Here is a 20,287-nt window from a genome sequence, read left to right as displayed (position 1 = left end):
CATTCATCTTTAATGGCTGACCTTTAATTCTGATCAGCAGTAATTTATATGTAAGATATGTTTACTAAAAGATTAGAAAGTCACTAAAATGCTATCTTTCAGAGAGCAAAAAAGATAAAGAAGCTTTTTGAAATTTAAATGTTACTACCTATAAAGAACCATGAAATCTCAGCAGGCAGGCGCCCGTGAAGAAGAGACAGGCCTACAAACAGTCCTGGGCTTATTACTCATCTTAGTGATATTTTAAGAAAATCTATACAGTTTAGTGATACTACTAAAACAATGCACGACTGAAGCAAAGTGATAGAACACACACATATAAACAACTCTAAAAAGTTAACTTAAAAGCTAAACAATAAATGTGGGTCCTGATATCTACGCCCAACTGAGATCAGAAATGCAACACCGGCTCAGTCCCCACCCATTCCAACTCCCACCACTCACACCACTGAAACGAAAATCGTCTTACCTTCTCACCTCTCGTCTTCGAATCTTCTTTCTCTTTCTTCCTTGCAGCTGCCACAAACTCATTAAACAAGGCTTCTCTATCTTTCATCTTTTCAATTGCTTTGAATCTTGAGTCTTTAGCATGCTTGGCTGCAAATTCACTAAAAGTAGCTCTGTAACAAAACAGTAAGTGTGCTAACTGTGGCAGAGCTATTTCTGCTGGCACAAAGGTACAGCAGATGACACCACTTTCCCAGTAAGAACATGCTCCAGTTAGACAGAACGAGTCCCAACACCTGCCCACAGAGAGGCGTAAAAAGGGCGAAAGGGCGAAAATGTGGTTAGAGATCTATGCTATCAACACGATGTTGGGGGACAGACCTCTGAGAGCAAAGACTCTGTGTGCTTCAAGGGAGGTAAGAGCTCCGCTGTTTCCACCCCAAGGTGAGGCTGAGTCTTGCTTGCAGCCATGGTGGATTAACTCTTACTGAATTAGCTCTCCCCCCACAAGAAACTCTAACACAAAACAATAAAGGCAAACCAATTTAAAGATGTAGGACAAGAGAGGTAGTCAGCCTGACGGCCCTCTGCCTCGGGGTACTTCCCAAAACACGGAGAGCTGGAGTCCGATGGTCCCAAAGAGCTAGAAGCAGGAGGTAGCAGAGTCTGGCTGCAAAGATGGCGGAGGACAGAGAGAAGGTGCCCCCCAAGCATGAATATCCCTTAGAAATTCCCCTGAATGACACGCAGACCACCAGGGCCAAACTATAAAAGAGCAGGGAACTACCACTGTCTACCAAACTGCTACATGGTTAAGAGCACCAAAGAGATAGCAGACTCCGAGGAGTATTAGAAAAAGAACAGTATTAGGACAACAAAGCCCACAAATGATCCACAAGAGAGACAAAGTTGGAAGTTTGACAAAAACACTTTCCACCTTCTGAAATCCACACTAACAAAGCATAAAATCAAACCTAAAATTTAAGTGGCGGGCCTGTGACTGAACTGCCTACCAAAACAAGCATCCACACTCTTTGGAGGAGGAGAACAGATTCAGAGTCTCTGCCTATTACCCGTCATTCCCAACATTCAATTAAAATTCACTAAAAATACAAAGAAACGTGTGATCTATAGAAAAAAATGCTTACAGTCGTTGTGGCTCAGCAGAAACAAATCCAGCTAGGATCCACAAGGACAGAGGTTCGACCCCTGTCCTCACTCAGTGGGTTAAGGATCCACTGTTGCCATGGCTGTGGCGCAGGCCAGTGGCTACAGCTATGATCAGACCCCTAGCCTGGGAACCTCCATATGCCCTGTAGGTTCAGCCCTAAAAAAAGAGGCACGTACGCACACACACCCACAAGCACATATATACATATATACAGTTAGTCAGTCAATGGAAACTGACTCAAGATGCCCAAGGGCTGTTTCAGGTACAGACAAATCCTTTAAAACTATACTAGAAGAATTAAATAAAAATAAGTTCAAAGAATTTAAAGCAGGATCTCAATGGATGAACAAAGACGGAGTTTCAGCCTAGACATGGAAAATTAAGGTCTATGAGGGCACTTACAAGCTTTCTTATACTGATGTATTTCATTATTTGAAGCTTTCACCTTACATAATGAGAATTCATTCCAATAAACACTCCAATATTTAGCATGTTTTTTAGAGGTGAAAAACAAAGCTTATTTCCCCCCTTTAAAAACTATCTATATCTTGGAGTTCTCTTAGGGCACAGCGGGTTAAAGATCCAGTGTTGTCACTGCAGTGGCTTGGGTCACTGCTGTAGCATGGGTTCGATCTCTGGCCCAGAGAACTTCCATATTCCTTGTTTCCCAAGTGGGGGGGGGGGAACTATCTTAATACAAAAACGAAATACCTTCTGTTAGGTATCAAAACAAAGACGAAATTACTGCTTTAATTATAAAGAAAAAATTGCCTTGTTAACCTCAGAATTCAGAATTTAAAACATCAACTGATGAGTACCACTCACTGCTAATACTTGCTATTTTTAAACTTTCCTAACCAAAGCCAAATTCCAACAATCTTTTATATGCAACTGGTATTACTCATAATATCTAATTTCATTAATTCAACTTTTTTAACAACAGGATACACTGCAAACCAGATCTGAACAATGGATACGTAACTATAAAAAAATTTTAAGGTAAAATGAAAATGCATACCCCAGAAAAAGGATCATATGTAGACCATTAAATCTATTCCTTTTCATGATAAATTAAGAATCTTGCTTTATAATTTTGAGAAAAAGCAATTATTACTATGATTAAAAAATAAACTCAAAAATTGTAAAATCAACATATGAAAGTGAGAATTCAATTATTTTATACATATTTACATTACTTAAAATAGGTAAGTGAATACCTTTTTCTAAATGAGAAGAGACTAAAACGAAGTTTTGGCATTGGATTCCCACAGAAATGGTTTTATCTTTTAACTCTAAAAGCACTCCTTTAACAGACATGGTGTAAGAAGCCTCTGGGGAAAAGAGGAAGGTGGATAATGGCTCGCCACGGGGATGGGGAAGAATACGTGACTTGGGGTTGACCAAGAAGTGCAACCTGTAATTTCCACCAAAACAGAAGAAGACACAGAAGAGGTAGGTACTAAAGTTAGGTAATTCTCCCCAGTCATTCTTTTCCTTTGAATAAACTCCATTGCTTTATATCTACAAACTGCATACAGTCTGCTGAGTCATTCGAAAATAACCTACAGACACCATGAGACTTCACATAAACATTTCAGCAGGCACCTCCTCAGAGTAAATCCCTTTCTTCTTCTTCTGCCACTACAATACCCAAGAAAAAGACTAATTCTTCATGTTGCGTTGTTGTTGGTTTTTAGGGCCGCACCCTCAGCATATGGAGGCTCCCAAGCTAGGGGTGAAAGGGAGCTGCAGCTGCCGGCCTACACCACAGCCATGGCGATGCCAGATGCCTCATCTGTGACCTATGCCTCCACTTGCAGCAACACCACATCCTCAACCCACGGAGCGAGGCCAGGGCTGGAACCCTCATTCTGATGGCTAACAGCTGGGTTCATTACCGTTGAGTCACAACAGGAACTCCTACTCATTCTTTAATATAATGTAATACTAACTCATGTTCAAATTTCCTCAACCGCCTTCCAAAAAGTCTTTTGTAACCCAGTTGCAACTACACTGACCCATGAACTCACCCTTTTAAGAAAAAGCCCAAGACCTCCTAAAGAGTCTGAAACTATTTTTCTCTAAAGAATCTTCTATTCTTCAGTCACAAAAATTCTACTAGCTGTTTTGAAAATTAAATAAGCTAACACACATACACACACATGCATGTACTTTAAGCGCATGTTACGTGTCAGTTCATACCTCTACCTAAAATATTCAATAACTGATGCCATAATTTTATTATAATGCCAGTCACGTAAGTTTAAAATGTTTCGTGCTCTTCAGCCCATTACGTATGTGCAACACATACTAACAATCACTTGAAATGTCAACAATAATCTAGACACTTAGAAATTCTTGAAATGAAAAATTCATCACTGTACTATTTCATTCAAAATAATGATCCCGCTCTGCAATTTATTTTGTGTAAAACTTTTAAGAAGACAGAGACAGGAGTTCCCGTTGTGGCACAGTGGAAACGAATCCGATTAGGAACCATGAGGTTGCAGGTTCAATCCCTGGCCTCGCTCAGTGGGTTAATGATCTGGTATTGCCGTGAACTGCGGTGTAGGTCACAGTCTCAGCTCAGATCTGGCATTGCTGTGGCCGTGGTGTAGGCTGACAGCTGTAGCTTGATTCGACCCCTAGCCTGGGAACCTCTGTATGCCTAGGGTGTAGCCCTAAAAAGCAAAAACAAACAAACAAACAAAAAAAAAAACACAAAAAAAACAAAAACAAAAAAACCCCCACAAAAAACAAAAGAAAAGACAGGGACAGATTTTTAATCATTTACCAGTTTCTAGAGAAGGAAACTTACTCTCAGAGAAGCTTTTAAAACAAAGGCACCAGTGCCTCTAAAGAACACTAGGGATTGCTCCAAAAAAAAAATATATTAAGAATGAAACTTCTTAGGCAGAAACCAAGAAGCATTTCATGTCCAAAAATCCTTACGTATAACTGACCTAGGAGAAAATACATATACCTTTGATATTTGACAGTAATGAACCATATACCTTGGATTAAATTTTGCTTCTTCCATCATTTTTTTGAAATCTTCCTTGGCTTGCATTATTTTGTTTTTCTTTTCCCTGCGTTCTTCCTCTGCCCTGGTCTTTACATACTGATCAAATACCTATTACAAAAATAAACCAATTGGACAAGTTAGTCTTTCATACAGTAAATCTAAATACCAAACTGTAGACTCTACTAAAAAAGTACTAAGTCAGGAACCCTGTTCAAACAGTAATAGGAAAACTATATTAAGTACAGGTAACCAGTATATGCAGATGATCCAAGTCTCACCTTAAGGCATTCAAGCCTTCTGTTTAGGCTTCCAGAATAGAAAAACGTTAAAACCTCCTCTAATTTTCATGTTCCTTGATTGCAAACTGAACATCGGTCTATTTTTTAAATTTCAAGCAATGTAAAATGTGTAAATCAGTCTTCCCAAACCCCTTTTAGAAAAAAATATAAACAGTAAAAACCTACAATTTAATTTTTATGCTTCTTTTTAAAACATAATTATTTTCACCAAAATGTAATTATGCTTTACATATATTCTATAGTATTTTTCTCCACTTAATATACAGTCAAGATAATGAGCTGGGGAATTTCCCTAGTGGCTCAGTGCAAATGAATCCGACTATGAGGCTGTGGGTTCGATCCCTGGCCTTGCTCAGTCAGTTAAGGATTCAGCATTGCTACGAGCTGTGGTATAGGTCACAGATGCAGCTTGGATCCTGCATTGCTGTGCCTGGCAGCCGCAGCTCCGATTCAACCCTTAGCCGCGGAACTTCCGTATGCCGTAAGTGCGGCCCTAAGAAGAAAAAAAAAAAAGACAATGAGCTAAACATGCATATTGGCCTTCAAAGGCCAATAAAATGACAATTAAGTCACAAACCAGTAAGAAAGAGAAATAGGGAAAAAAAGAAACAGCAACACTGGAAGGATAAAAGCACACGGAAGAGCTCCCGTTGTGGCTCAGTGGAAAACAAATCTGACTGACCAGGTACCATGAGGAAGCAGGCTCGATCCCAGGCCGCATTCAGTGGGTTAAGGATCCAGCACTGCAATGAGGTGTGGTGTAAGTTGCAGACATGGCTCGGACCTGGCATTGCTGTGGCTGTGGTGTAGGCTGGCAGCTACAGCTCCAATTCGACCCATGGCCAGGGAACTCCATGTGCTGTGGGTGCAGCCCTAAAAAGCAAAAACTTAAAAAAAAATAAAAAGCTCTTAAAAAAAAAGCCACATGGAGAAGTGATAAAGGATTTGGATGAGAAAGCACACCCTCTACCAACAAGCTGTTAGAGAATCCTCAAACAGCTCCAAAATTGATAGCACCAGTTACTCATGAAACGAGCAGAGTACAGCTATCATAAGGCTTTTAAAGAAGCAATTTAATCACTAGATCCCCCTGGCCAACTGTACGCCTCTGGGGCACAGCCACTTCTGAAACTCAGAAAAGGCAAGAGGTTATTCTTCAGAGCAAGAGTCGGCAAATCATTCCTGCTGACTGTTCTTGTAGAGCCCAAGAATAGTTCTGCTATCTTTAATAGTTGGGGCGGGGGGGGGGGGGGGGGAGAAAACTTCATGACACATTAAAATTAAATGAAATTCAAATTTCAGCCTCCATAAAGCTTTATTTGAACAATCATGTTCTTTCTTTTACATAAATCTGTAGATATTCTCACACTAAAACAGCAGTTGCACAACCAGGACAGAGATCACATGGCCCAAAAAACCTTAAAAAACTATTATCTAAATAACCCTTTATATTAACATTTTGCTGACCCCAGAGTTCCCTGGTGGCTTAACATGTTAAAGATCTGGTATTGTCACTACTGTGGCATAAGCTCCATTCCCACCCCAGTAACTTTTGCATGCTGCTGGCATGGCCCCCCAAAAAGTGCTTTACCTCTAAAAGATAAAACAGTGTTTCTGGACTGAACATAATAAATTAGGAATGATGTGCATCAGACTGAGAAAACAAGGAATTAAGCAAGCAAACAGTAACATACCAGACAAAGCAGCAAGAACGAGGCCCTCCAAGGGATCTCAAGCCCTCACCTGGAGTCTGACCAGCTTAAAGAGTACTTGTGCCACAGGATCTCAACACACCAGCCTAAATCGCCCTACAGCAAAGAGGTGGTCCCGCTCAGCACTTTGGACATTTTGGACCAGATCACGTTCAGCAGCATCCCTGGCCACCAGACGGCACTCCCTCAGGTGTGACAAACAAAAATGTCCCCTGAGGCAAAAAATGCCCTGGTTGAGAATCACTGTGGTAAAGTAAAGCCAACACTCATGAGAGCCCACCCAGAGGCCAAGAGCACTCCCGAGACAGAAGTGAGGAAGAGGAAAGGAACCCACAGCCTGGGAAGCCACCTTATCGACAGGGAGCTCAGCTGAGACAGAGGGACCTCAAAGCCAGAGAGAAAAGGGCTGCGGCAGCTGGACTGAGGAGAGCAAAGCAGACCATGGGTGCCGTGGCCCAGGAGACACTGCCTGAGACGCTCAGACGGGGCTGACGCTGAGACTCAGGCTCTGGAGGTCACCTCTGGGGAGAGGACAAGGGCTGGTGGTATGGAGACAGCCTGAGGGGCTAGGGAGCACTCCGCCAGAGCCAAGGGAACCCGGGAGGAGGTCTGGACCCACAGGAGAAGCAAGGTGCTGCCACTGCGGGGAGGGCAAGAGGAGGAGGGCAGACCGCCGCAGGAATCTCTTCCCCTGTGCGCACGCGGGCGCTCAGAGGCTGGGGCTGCAGGCAGCCAGGCACCTCCTGCACGGGCTACAAGTCAGAGCCTCTCTTGCACCAGCTACAGGTGGCGGCACCTCCTGTGAGGGCTAAGCAGGACGGGGCACTTCTTGTGTGGTCTATAGGCAGTGGGGTGGGGTGGGGGGGACCACCACAGTTATCTCTGACTCCAGAGGTGGGTATGGCCACCACCACCACTAGGGATCCATCAACAGGCACCACCTGCAGCACCAGTCACCTCAGAAGTCCACACAGCGGAGGACACTGCAGCCGAGCACCACCTGTTGTTGCTCTCACTCTCCTGGGGACTCACACACACCCTGCTGCTGCCACTGCCAAATGCTCCAGGCACCACCTAAACCTGCTGACAGGGCTCTGCAACGAGGAGCAGCCCGTGCCACCTTCCCGCAGGTCCCTGCTACTGTCAAGGGCCCAGCAACCAAGCCCTGACTCCTAGCCCTGCCTACTGCCTCCTTCTCCCCGGAAGCACACACAGCACCCTGTCAAGGGAATAACAGTCTGCTCACACTGAGAAAAGAGACGGCAAATATCCGAACTGTTTCAACAAAAATAAGTAGTAACCACCCTGCCACAAAATACCCTGGGGTGTTCGGGCATATAAATGGCCCTCCAAGACTACAGCAGTTGGTTTCCCTAAAATCAGAGAAGAAGAAAAACACAAGCAAGATGAAGACGCTCGGGAACCATTCCCAGGTAAAAGAACAGGAGAATTCCCCTGAGGCAGCCAACAGTGAACCAGACCTCTGCCGTCTGACAGACACTGAGTTCAAAAAGGAGACAGTGAGAGCAGTGGAGGAATTAAGGGCGAGTACGAAGGAGTTAGGAGCGGATGTGAACAGTGATGGAGATCACTTCACAAAGGAACTGCAAGATATAAGGAGCAGCCAAGAAAGATTAGAAAACTCATTTGCAGAGGAACAAATTAGTGACTTGGAAGATAGAAAAATGGAAATCACCCAATCAGGACAGCAGACAGAAAACCAAATGAAAAAACATGAAAGCAATATAAGGGATCTATGGGATAATATACAGTGGGCCAATCTATGCATAAGAGGGATTCCAGAAGGAGAAGAAAGAGAAAAGGGGATTGAAAATACATTTGAAGCAATTATGTCTGAAAACTTTCCAAATCTAAAGGGAACAGATATTAAGATACAGGAAGCGCAGAGGGCCCCAAACAAGCTGAGCCCAAACGGGCCCACACCAAGACATAGTATAATAAAAACAGCAACAGTTAAAGATAAAGACAGGATTGTAAAGGCAGCAAGAGAAAAGCAAAGCGTTAATGATTTCCATATAGAAGCATTACAGGCCAGAAGAGAGTGGCAAGATATATTCAAAGTTCTTTTTCTTTTTGGCTTTTGTTTTTTTTCTTTTTAGGGCTGCACCGGTGGCATATGGAGGTTCCCAGGCTAGGGGTCGAATCAGAGCTACAGCTGCCTGCCTACACCACAGCCACAGCAATGCCAGATCTGAGCCATGTCTGTCACCTACACCACAGCTCACAGCAACACCGGATCCTCAACCCATTGAGCAAGCCCAGGGATCAAACCCGCAACCTCATCGTTCCTAGTCGGATTCGTTTCTGCTATGCCATGACAGGAACTCCAAGATATATTCAAAATTCTAAAAGGGAAAAATTTGCAGCCTAGAATACTCTACCCAGCAAGGATATCACTTAAAACAGAAGGAAAAGGAGAAATAAGGAATTTCTCCAACAAACAAAAAACTGAAAGAGTACATCAATACTAAACCCATTCTAAAAGAAACAGGGCTCCACTAAATAAAAAAGAAGTAAAAAAAAAAAAAAAATAGGATAGAGAAAATCACAATTGGAAAGCAATCACCTAAAAAAAGTCAGTATAGAGAACTAAAGAGGGGAAACAAAGCTACCATAAAAGTGATGATAAACACAGGGGACAGCAGAAGGAGAAACATGAAAATGTTTCCAAAGGACATCAAAATCATAAAACATGGGGAAAGAAAGTAAGGAAGTCTAGACTCTTTTTTTTCCAGAATGTGTACGAGCCTATAGGACTATCAGGCTAAAAGCAAGCAGATACAGGAAGGGGTTAACATACTTGAATAACAGGGCAACCACAAATAAAAACCAAACAATACATTCACAACAATTACAAAGAAGAGGACACAAGCACAGAATAAAATCATCCAGGAGTGTCCACTGTGCCACAGCGGAAACAAATCCGACTAGTATCCATGAGGATGCGGGTTTGATCCCTGGCCTTGCTCAGTGGGATGGGGATCCAACATCGCTGTGAGCTGTGGTACATGTCACAGACATGGCTTGGATCCTGAGTTGCTGTGGCCATGGCACAGGCTGGCAGCTGTAGCTCCAGCTCAACCCAACTCATAAACTCTTGACAATGAATCAACGTCATATACCATACCATGTTAACAAAACAAGTCAAAGAGTCAAAAACCACAAGATCATCTCAAGAGATGCAGAAAAAACATTTGACAAAATCCAACATCCATTCATGATAAAAACTCTTACCAAAATGGGTACAGAGGGAACATAACTTAACATAATAAAAGCCATTTACAACAAACCTTCAGCCTATATAATACTCAACAGAGAAAAGCTGAACGCCTTCCTGCTAAAATCTGGAACAAGACAAGGATGCCCACTCTCGCCACTTCTATTCAACATAGGATTGGAAGTCCAAGCCATAGCAATCAAACAAACAAAAGAAATAAATGGTATCCAAATTGGAAGAGAAGAGGTAGAATTGTCACTCTATGCAGATAACATGATACTATAAATAGAAAACCCTAAGGAATCCACACAAAAAACTACTCAAAGAATTCAGCAAAAGTAGCAGGACACAAGATTAACATTTAGAAACTGGCATTTCTATATACTAACAATCAAATACTAGGAATGAAATATAAAGATAAAAGACTTTTTAAAATTATACCCCCAAAATTAAATACTTAGAAATAAACCTTGCCACGGAGGTGAAAGACTTACATGCTGAGCACTATAAAACACTGATCAAGGACATTAAAGAGGATTCAAAGAAATGGAAAGATATTCCATGCTCCTGGACTAGAAGAGTATCATTAAAGTGGCCATACTACCCAAAGTAATCCACAAATTCAATGCAATCCTTATCAAATTACCCATGACATTTTTCACAGAACTAGAACAAACAACCCAAAAACTTATATGGAACCATAAAAGACGCAGAACTGCCAAGCAATCCTCAGGGAAAAAAACAAACAAGCAGGATATATAACTGAACCAAACTTCAGACAATATTTTAAAACTACAGTAACAGACATACAGACCAATGGAACAGAATAGAGAACCCAGAAATAAAACCAGACACTATGGTCAATTAATCTTTGACAAAGGAGACAATAATATAAAATGGGAAAAAGACAGACTCTTCAGCAAGTGGTGCTGGGAAAACTGGACAGCCACATGTACATCAATGAAACTAGAACACACCCTTAAAGACTTAAAGCTTAAAGACTTAAACATAAGACACCATCAAACTCCTAGAAAAGAACATAGGCAAACATTCTCTGACATCAACCATTTGAACATTTCTTAGGTTAGTGTCCCAAAGCAAATAAAAACAAAAATAAACCAATGTGACCTAATCAAACTTAAAAGGTTTTGCATAGCAAAGGAAACCATAAAAAAACAAAAAGACAACCTACGGAATGGGAGAAATCAGTTTCAAATGATGGAACAAGGGCTTAATCTCCAAAATATTCAAACAACTCATAAAACTCAACAGCAAAAAACAAACAAACAACCCAACTGAAAAATGGGGCAGAAGACCTAAAGAGGTAGTTCTCCAAAGAAGACAAGGATGGCCAAAAGGCACTTGAAAAAAAATGTTCAACATCACTAATTAATAGAGAAATGCAAATCAAAACTACATTAAGGTACCACCACTGCACACCAGTCAGAATGGCCCAATCTACAAACAACAAATGCTGGAGAGGGAGAGGAGAAAAGGGAACCCTTCTTCACTGTTGGTGGGAATGTAAGCTGGTACAATCACTATGGAAAAGAGTATGGAGGTACATCAGAAAACTAAATACAGAACTACCACAAGACCCAGCAATCCCCTCCTGGGTATATATCCAGGCAAAACTTCCACTCAGAAGGATATATGCACCCCTGTGTTCACTGCAGCACTACTCATGGTAGCCAAGACATGAAAACAACCTAAGTGTCCATCAACAGATAAATGGATTAAGAAGATATGGTACACAGACACAATGGAATACTACTCAGCCATGAAAAAGAACCAACAAATACTATCTGCAGCAACATGGATGGAACTAGAGACTCTCATACTAAGTGAAGTCAGTCAGAAAGAGAAAAACAGCATCATAGAATATCACTTATATAAGGAATCTAATATATAGCACAAATGAACCTATCTACAGAAAAGAAACAAATTCATGGACATGGAGAACAGACTTGTGGTTGCAAAGGGGGAGGGGAAGGGAGTGGGAAGAACTGAGAGTCTGGAGTTAGCAGATGCAAACTCTTGCATTTGGAGTGGATGAGCAATGAGATCCCACTGTACAGTAGCACAGGAAACTATATCCAGTCACTTGTGACGGAAGATGATGGAGGACGATGTGAAAAAAAGAACGTACATAAATGCATGACTGGCTCAGCAGAGATGAATCCGATTATTGTCCATGAGGACACAGGTTCAATCTGTGTCCTTGTTCATTGGGTTAAAGATCTGGCACTGCCATGAGCTGTGGTGTAGATTACAGATAAGGCTCGGATCCTGCGTTGCTGGGCCGTGGTATGGGCCAGCAGCTATAGCTCTGATTCGACTCCTATCCTGGGAAACCCCACATGCCTCAAGTACAGCCCTACAAAGACAGAAAAAAAAAAAAAAAATATATATATATATATATATATATAAAATTGGGTCACTTTGCTGTACAGCAGAAATTGACAGAACATTGTAAATCAACCACAATGAAAAATTTTTTTATAAAAAAGTAAGTCATCAGGGATATGCAGGTTAAAGCATGGTTCTAGACAGCACATAAGAGCAATGAACACAACAAAGTTCTTGCTCTCTGTGGTAGGAAAAGACAGACGACAATGTTATAGTTCCAAGTGCTACAAACAAAGTAGGTGAAGAAATAGGTTAATCAGAAGGCACCTAGTCAAGAATCTGAAGTAGTGATGGATCAGTTATGCCAACAGTTGGGGAAAGAACAATCCAGGAAGAGGGACTAGTAAGTAGCAGAATGTGCCTATGCTGCCCAAGGCACATCAAGGCCAGTGTAGCTAGAACCAATCAGTAACAGAATGCAAGAAAAGAGCCTCAAGGAGTTGTCATTGTGGCTCAGTGGTTAACAAATCCGACTAGGAACCACGAGGTTGCGGGTTCGATCCCTGGCCTTGCTCAGTGGGTTAAGGATCCAGCATTGCTGTGAGCTGTGGTGTAGGTCGCAGATGTGGCTCAGATCCTGAGTTGCTGTGGCTCTGGCGTAGGCTGGCAGCTACAGCTCCGATTAGATCCCTAGCGCCTAGAAACCTCCATAATGCCGTGGGTGTGGCCCTAGAAAAGACAAAAAAAAAAAAAAAAAAAAAAAAAGGAAAAAAAGACAAGAGCCTTGAGGAGTACGCAGATGAGTGCATGAAAAGGAGTTTCCATTTTATCCAAAATAAAATGGGAAGCAATGAACCTTTTTTAAGCAAGGGAACACCACCTTAATTTGTAACTTATATTTTAAAATTAGTCCAGCTGCTGTGTGGAAAAAGAACTTGACTATAGAAAACAGAAACAGGAGGAGGCAAGATCGATCCAAGGGCCACACACATAATGAGGTAATCATGATACCTTGAATCAGGGTGTTAGCCGGGGAAATAGTGAGTAAGAGGCTGGATTTATAAAAGGTTTGCGAGGTATATTTTGTTCACAGACTTGAAATGTGCAGTGAGGAAAAGTAAAGAATCAAGGCTAATTCATAGGTTTGGACAGGGCTATCAACTGGGGTGAAAATGAGACCATCGTACACAAATAGTTAAAAACCACTGTGCATGAAATACAGATGCATGTATATATGGAAAATCATGTCTTCCTATTATGAGTCGAAAACACATGTCTGGCACACTGTAAATTTCCTCTCTCCATCAAAACCTCTATGATTAGACCTAAATGGGAAATGGCACAAACTCTGTAAAGAACTTTTCCAATCATTAGGTTATAAATATGAAAGATGAACACCACTGCTAGTAAATGAAACATTGTAACTCAACAGCACTGTAACAGGTGGTTCAAAACACTCACTATTTTACGGAGTCGAGTGCAAGGATGGTCCAGGTAATACAGAAAGTACTGAAGTTAGAAGTGTGCAATGCTTTAGAGAAATCAGCCATCATTTTGACGTGATAGGTGTCACTGAATCATCATGGGAATAAATGACACCTCAACAACAAGGCAATGCTAGTTCTAGTCTAGTTCAACAGAGACCCTGAAGTTTCCATTATTTCTTAAAAGTTTATGATGAAAAGACAGCTTAAGTGATGCCACTTAACAGATGTGGACTTCTGTGTGTAGTGTGTATGAAATAGAGACGTGTCGAATCTGGAGTTCCCGTTATGGCTGAGGGGTAACAAACCTCACTAGTATCCATGAGGATGCGGGTTCGATCCCTGGTCTCGCTCGGTAGGTTAAGGATGTGGCGTTGCTGTGTGCTGTGGTGTTGGTCACAGATGCGGCTTGGATCCCGAGTTGCTGAGGTTGTGGCACAGGACAGGAGCTGCAGCTCTGATTCAACCCTTAGACTGGGAACTTCCATATGCTAGAGGTGCAGCCCTAAAAACAAACAAACAAACAAACAAAAAACTATGCTGAATTTTGCTTTTCTACAACACTGACATACAGAAAGGGATATTCAGACCTGACAGAAGGCTGAAGTGTCCAACAATGGATCTGTCGAGAAGGGTTATGGGTACGCTTTTTTTCGTTTTTACTCACCTGCATTTTGCTGTTTTTCTATTCTAAATTTGCATCATTTGTCCAATAAAAAGTAAATTAACAAATGCATGGAAATGAATTTTGAAACTTTGATAAGTATGAGGCATAAGCATGAGACATAAATGTTTACGAAGCAAAAGCCATGCCCATAATAGGAAAAATATCCTAGTAGTTCTTTCTTTTTTAAGAGCTGCACCTGTGGCATATGGATGTTCCCACGCTAGGGGTCTCATCGGAGCTGCAGCTGCCAGCCTACGCCACAGCCACAACCACAGCCACAGCCACAGCCATGCCGGATCCTTAACCCACTGAGCGAGGCCAAGGATCGAACTCACATCCTCACAGACACTATGTCGGGTCCTTAACCTGCTGAGCCACAACGGCAACTCCTATCCAAGTACTTCTGAAGCGGAAACGTCCACACAAAGGATCACTAGGTTCTAAAGTATGAAACTTTTCTTAAAATACTCTATTGGGGGGGGAGGATGAAACTTTATTCCTTATAATTTAAAAATTATGCTGGCAAGACATACACACTTCTTAAATGCTGTTATTTTCCATTTACCTGTTTCCTCTCTTTTGGATTGAGCAGTAAGTACCGAGGATCAAAAACTATCTTGTGTAACTCCTTCTCCCATGTTGAAAAAGCAGACACCTTTAAAATAAAAAATGCATTGCCTCATAATTAAGTTGGCTCTAAAACCAGAAAGGTCATATAATTTTGCTTGAAATCTACAGGGCATCTACTTAAAAAGGACACACAATAAAAACCACACTGAAGTTTCCATCACTAATAAATGACAAGCAGTGGGAGGCCAGCAAGAGCAAATTTCCACACTAATTGGCTCTGAACATTTTTCTATATTATATAGAAATAACACACCCTTAATTACTCATTAAAATAACCACCACTGTGTGACATTTTAAAAATCAGTGCATCAGAAAAAGCCTTGAAGATCTGCATTTTGATTTCCCATGCTTGCTCCAATTTGTGAACAACGTTGTGATTTAAATTTGAACAATCAGACTTACTCAAATGAATCTGTGAATGTAACCCAAAGGTTGAAATCGCTTCCCAAATGAGCTTCATTAATAGTAACATTATAAAGTACCAGTTCTTTAAGCAAAAGCCATCCGGAAGGTATTAAAAGAATCACGTACACCTTACCTATCCCGAGCAGTCCGCCATTCTGCAATGTTAATACTCGTCTTATATTACTCACCAAAATTTAACGACCCAATAAATGTTAAATGTTATTTGTACTTAAAAGGATAGCAAAATGGCATTTAGTTAAACATGGTCTGATTAGCCAAGAAAAAGGCTGTTTGGAAAAGAGCACAGTAATTTGATAGGCTTCCCTTACCCCCCCCACGACATGAGCACTAACCTTAGATTTGACCTTTTAGCAAGACATATTTATATTACTTATACAAAACAGAAATATCTCCCCCAAAGATTGTTTTCTGACCCCTCTCTCTAGCAGCATGTCCTTGAACTGCTTCATTCGGGCCTCCAGAGGGACAATGGCCCTTTCTCGGGCAGCTTTAATTTCAGCTTCCATGGCAGCTTCTTTCTCTGAATCAATGTCTTTATTATCGTCTCTCCTATAAAAAATAAAATATAGGCATCAACTGACAAAACATTAATAAAGAATCTTACCAAAATCTTAAAATGACTGGAATATTCAAGACTCACTACTGAGGAGCATATTTTTGGCAAAAATGAATTCTATTAGAGGGTTTCAAATAAACTCTATGGGATAAGCAACTTTCACTATAATAATAATAATAATAATAATGATAATAATAATAATAATAAAGTTACAATGAGCTTCAAATGATGCTACAGTGGCTACATTGTTAGAAGAATACCTTTAATGTGCTACGTCTCCCTGACACTAGATGATACACAAAATGAGCTACCTTGATTAAAAAAAATTATCTAAAACTGCAGCAAAACTCCGTATGTGTTAGAATCAAACAGCAACAGAACATAATTTTTAGTTCTTAAAATAATATAGGAAAAACAGTGTTTTCCAAAATGGTTTACATTATAAAAGCATAAAAGTTTTAATTTAATAAAATTGGTATAAGCCTTAGAAATCTTAAATATTTATTCTGAAAATAAAATGAAAATACCTGCAAACTTGGCCAAGTGGATATGTGAGATATATACCTTACCTACCTGACATTTTTTTTACTCACTTTCTGGGTGATAAGTTGAGATTTAAGTTGAAGGACAGGTCCCAGAGAGCAACATAGGCCCCGGAGTAGTTAGATGGAATTAGAACTCCTCATCAATGACTAAACTACTTCTTGTTCCTCCAAAAAATGCACCTCAGGGCTAAGGGCAACCCTGCTGCTGTGTGGTACTCAAGTGAGACTGCAAACGTGAAATTCAATCACCTCTCAAAACATCTGCACTTTTAACAAGGCCCATTCAAGTGAGTAATCAAAGAAAAGGTAAGTCAGTAATATTCAGGGGTGTTTAAGCAGATCGTCCTTCTTAAATTCAATCTGCTAACTACAAAAACAAAATTGGTTCATATTTCCTACATAAACTTAAAGGAAATAAAACAGAACATCGGGAAATTCAAAAACAAGCTATCTAGGGCAATGAAGGTAGCCCAGGAAGCTAAGGCTAGCCCACAAATGTGAGAGGCAATTAACAATTTAGGGAGTGAATCAAAAATAGAAGACACAGTCCGTGACCTGCAGGAACTTAGCGAGATAGTCTGTGACCTAAGATATGCACAAAACAAACAGGTAAAAGCAATTTGCCAAACAATATACCCTCTTATAATAATTTAAGAACTATTTAAATAAAGAGTTAAGACATCCAAGAAATACAGCTAATGAAAACAAATAACCTTTATAGAATTATACTATATGAAAATGTCACAATACAAACTATCACTATCTATCTCAATAAAAGAAATAAAGAAAAAACTAAGCCAGGTAAAATAGGCTTGTAGCTTTGTACCTAAATAGAGAAGCTCGGGCAATCCACATAAAGGACTTCTTTGACATTCTCCTGATAAAAGCAGTTAAAAACCTTACAGAGTTGTCTATAAGAACAAACAATTAAAAACAACCTAAAAGTTTAACATCGTAGGAACATCCAAAATTATGGTACATAAACAGAATGAATACAGTCATTTACAATAATTAAGAAAATAAATGTTTATTCTAGACTTTTTTTTAAAAAAAGAACACAAATTCACTTGATTACAACTAATAAAAAGACATACATTTGGTTAAGAACTAAAAAGTCAACTGCAAAAATGCAAACAGCTGTAGTTACTGTGGTCAGTTATGATTGACTCTTCAAGATCTTAATTTCTTTAACACTGTTGCCAATAAACTTAAAAAAGAACCACCCTTGACAGGGTTGTCTTACTGGTTTCTTTGCCATAATTTGGCTGCATTCAATCTGTCCTTCTCAGATAAGGACTATGATAAACCATTTCCTAATGTTTTCAAAACCTTTCTTTCGCTGCTAAATACTAGTCCCGTGCGTTCCCCGCCCACATACAAACACCCTCTGACCACACCCCTTCCGCCCCCCCATAATTAGGAACATTCGCATTGTACTGAGCACTGGTCACGCTAACGCTTCCACTTGCACCACTCTCTTTCCCTCAGAGCACTTTCTAATAAGCCAATGGGTTTCCTCTTCACCAAGTAAGGACCACAGAAACAAGGACTAGAGAAGTGACAAGCACATAAAAAAGAGAAAACTCTGAGTCTTATATGAGATGTGTGGAATGGTATCTGCTGGGGTCTACATTAGGAAGGAAACTTACTTTTGTCTGTACAGGGCCGCACCTGCAGCATATGGAAGTTCCCAGGACAGGGGTCAAATCAGAGCTGCAGCTGCTGGCATACACCACAGCCACAGCCACAGCCACAAGGGATCTGAGCCATGTCTGTGACCTACACCACAGCTCATGGCAACACCAGATCCCCGACCCACTGAGCAAGGCCAGGGGTGGAACCCGCAACCTCGTGGATACTAGTTGGATTAGTTTCTGCTGCGCCACAATGGGAACTCGGAAGATTTTTTTTTTTTTACTAAAATTCAGGCCTAATAAATGTCTGAAAATAATTTATCAACTAATTCTAAAATGTCATTTGGCTTCATAATATATATTTGAATAACCAAACCTCTGCACATCTAGCAACAGAAGAGACATCACTTCCACATTCCAAAGTAAAGCTTTTTCATTACATGCCTCAGAAAGCAATCTTGACATCTGTCTCCTAACACACACATTACCTGCCCCAATCACCAACTGACTGCAACCTAACCAGCTGTTTAAAAAGGTAAAACTCTACCTAAATCACATAAACTCTAAGTAAGACTTACTTCCGCTTTTTGGCTTTAACAGGTTCATCTTCATTCATTTCTTCCATTAACTCTTGTTCTTCTTTAACTGCAGGAAAATGTAAAGTGCCAGAATAAAAATAAAGCAACAATTTAAATAGGTATGAACCTTCTGCTACCAACCACTAGAGCACTGGCATGAGTATTATTCTTTTTAAGCTGCCCCTTACAGTTCACTCACTTGCACTCATCGAGAACTGCCACTTTTGGATGGACAGCATTGTTGGGGTCGGGTGCCCTGGCAAAAAACAGTTCAAATATTAGGAATGGGTGTAAGCACATTTCACACCATCTTTGCTTTTAAAAAGTTAGTTTATATGTCTATCTCATAACAGTCACTCCTTTATAAAACATTAAACAAAGCATAATAATTCTATTCCTCCTCTATCACTCTTCGCTTTACATTAAATGTTTAATTCATTTTGAAATGTTTATTGACACATGCATTTTTCAAATAAATGGATCAGATCCTTCTATCTTTTGCACCTGGTAGAGCAAGTTTCACTAGTTTGGGAATCACTAGTAAGCACAAAATGTTAGTACCATGTATATATAACCACTGACGACTGCTCTATTATAATAAATGACATACATTTATTATAATAAATGACATACATTTATTATAATAAATGACATACATTAGGATTTGCTTCAACTGAAGTATTAAACAATTCATTTAACATGCTTCTATACGACACAGGAGGGTTCTATAAAAACACGATCATATCCATACAAGGGCAAATTACCAATAAAAAATGCAATAAAAATGATGTGCAAATTATTTGTGTTCATTATACACACTGAAATGCTGTCTGAGCGTTAGGTAGATTAAAACATTGCATCTCGGAGTTCCCGGAGGAGTTCCCATTGTGGCGCAGCAGCAGAAATGAATCTGACTAGGAGCCCTGAGTTGACGGTTCGATCCCTGGCCTTGCTCAGTGGGTCAGGGATCTGGCCTTGCCGTGAGCTGTGGTGTAGGTCACAGACAGGGTTTGGATCCCGTGTTGCTGTGGCATAGGCTGGCAGCTGTAGCTCCAATTCAACCCCTGGCCTGGGAACCTCCCATATGCTGCAAGTGCAGCCCTAAAAAGCAAAAAAAAAAAAAAAGAAAAAGGCAAAAAAAAAAGGATTATGTCTCAATGAGACATAGGCACCTCTATTCTCAGGAATAAGGCTTACCTTCCCTAAATTTCATCAAATTTAAAAGACTAAGTCTTTGTGTTTTTATTTTACAAAATTTTAGCAAACAGTAAAATAAAATACTATGTACCGTTTCATTACTTCAAAGAATACATTACTAATGGAAAGGTGCTAAAGGCTCACGGAGGAGCATTTTGGTGCTTTTTTTTAACAAGCACGGAGCCAGTTTCACAGTACCTACCACATCTTGGACGTGCAATCTTAAAAAGGACGAGAAGTTAAAAATTCTTACAAATACTTCAGAAAACGTAATTTAATCCAAATTCTCTACTTTAAATATCTCTATTACTGAACTCAAACAAGAGGAG

At 40.4% G+C, this 20,287-nt stretch overlaps 1 protein-coding gene across 50 annotated transcripts in view; it reads right to left on the bottom strand.

Annotated features, from left to right (window-relative positions):
- Positions 1–20,287, bottom strand: part of TCERG1 (transcription elongation regulator 1) — a 64,147-nt gene that overhangs the window by 11,757 nt on the left and 32,103 nt on the right. For 23 of the 50 annotated variants that reach the window (XR_014838994.1, XR_014838997.1, XR_014838998.1 and 20 more), the window contains 6 exons: positions 18,961–19,017; positions 18,762–18,828; positions 15,862–15,997; positions 14,958–15,047; positions 4,633–4,751; positions 470–620 (listed from right to left, as the gene is read on the bottom strand). Coding sequence is in view for 25 of the 50 variants with exons in the window: in XM_085014929.1 (XP_084871055.1) it covers positions 470–620; positions 4,633–4,751; positions 14,958–15,047; positions 15,862–15,997; positions 18,762–18,828; positions 18,961–19,017 (620 nt within the window). In the remaining 25 variants the exon portion in view is untranslated. Of the gene's footprint in view, positions 1–469; positions 621–4,632; positions 4,752–14,957; positions 15,048–15,780; positions 15,998–17,375; positions 17,427–18,761; positions 18,829–18,960; positions 19,018–20,287 lie in introns of all 50 variants that reach the window. The other 27 variants (XR_014838993.1, XR_014838995.1, XR_014838996.1 and 24 more) reach the window with 3 other exon arrangements.

The sequence above is a fragment of the Sus scrofa genome, chromosome 2, assembly GCF_054392235.1.
Source record: "Sus scrofa isolate SSC_HxYL_T2T_F1_AM1 chromosome 2, Sscrofa_HxYL_maternal_Yorkshire_Landrace_v2.0, whole genome shotgun sequence".
NCBI classification, from domain to species: domain Eukaryota; kingdom Metazoa; phylum Chordata; class Mammalia; order Artiodactyla; family Suidae; genus Sus; species Sus scrofa.
Note: the sequence above shows the minus strand (reverse complement) of the source record. Positions and strands in the feature narration are given on the sequence as shown.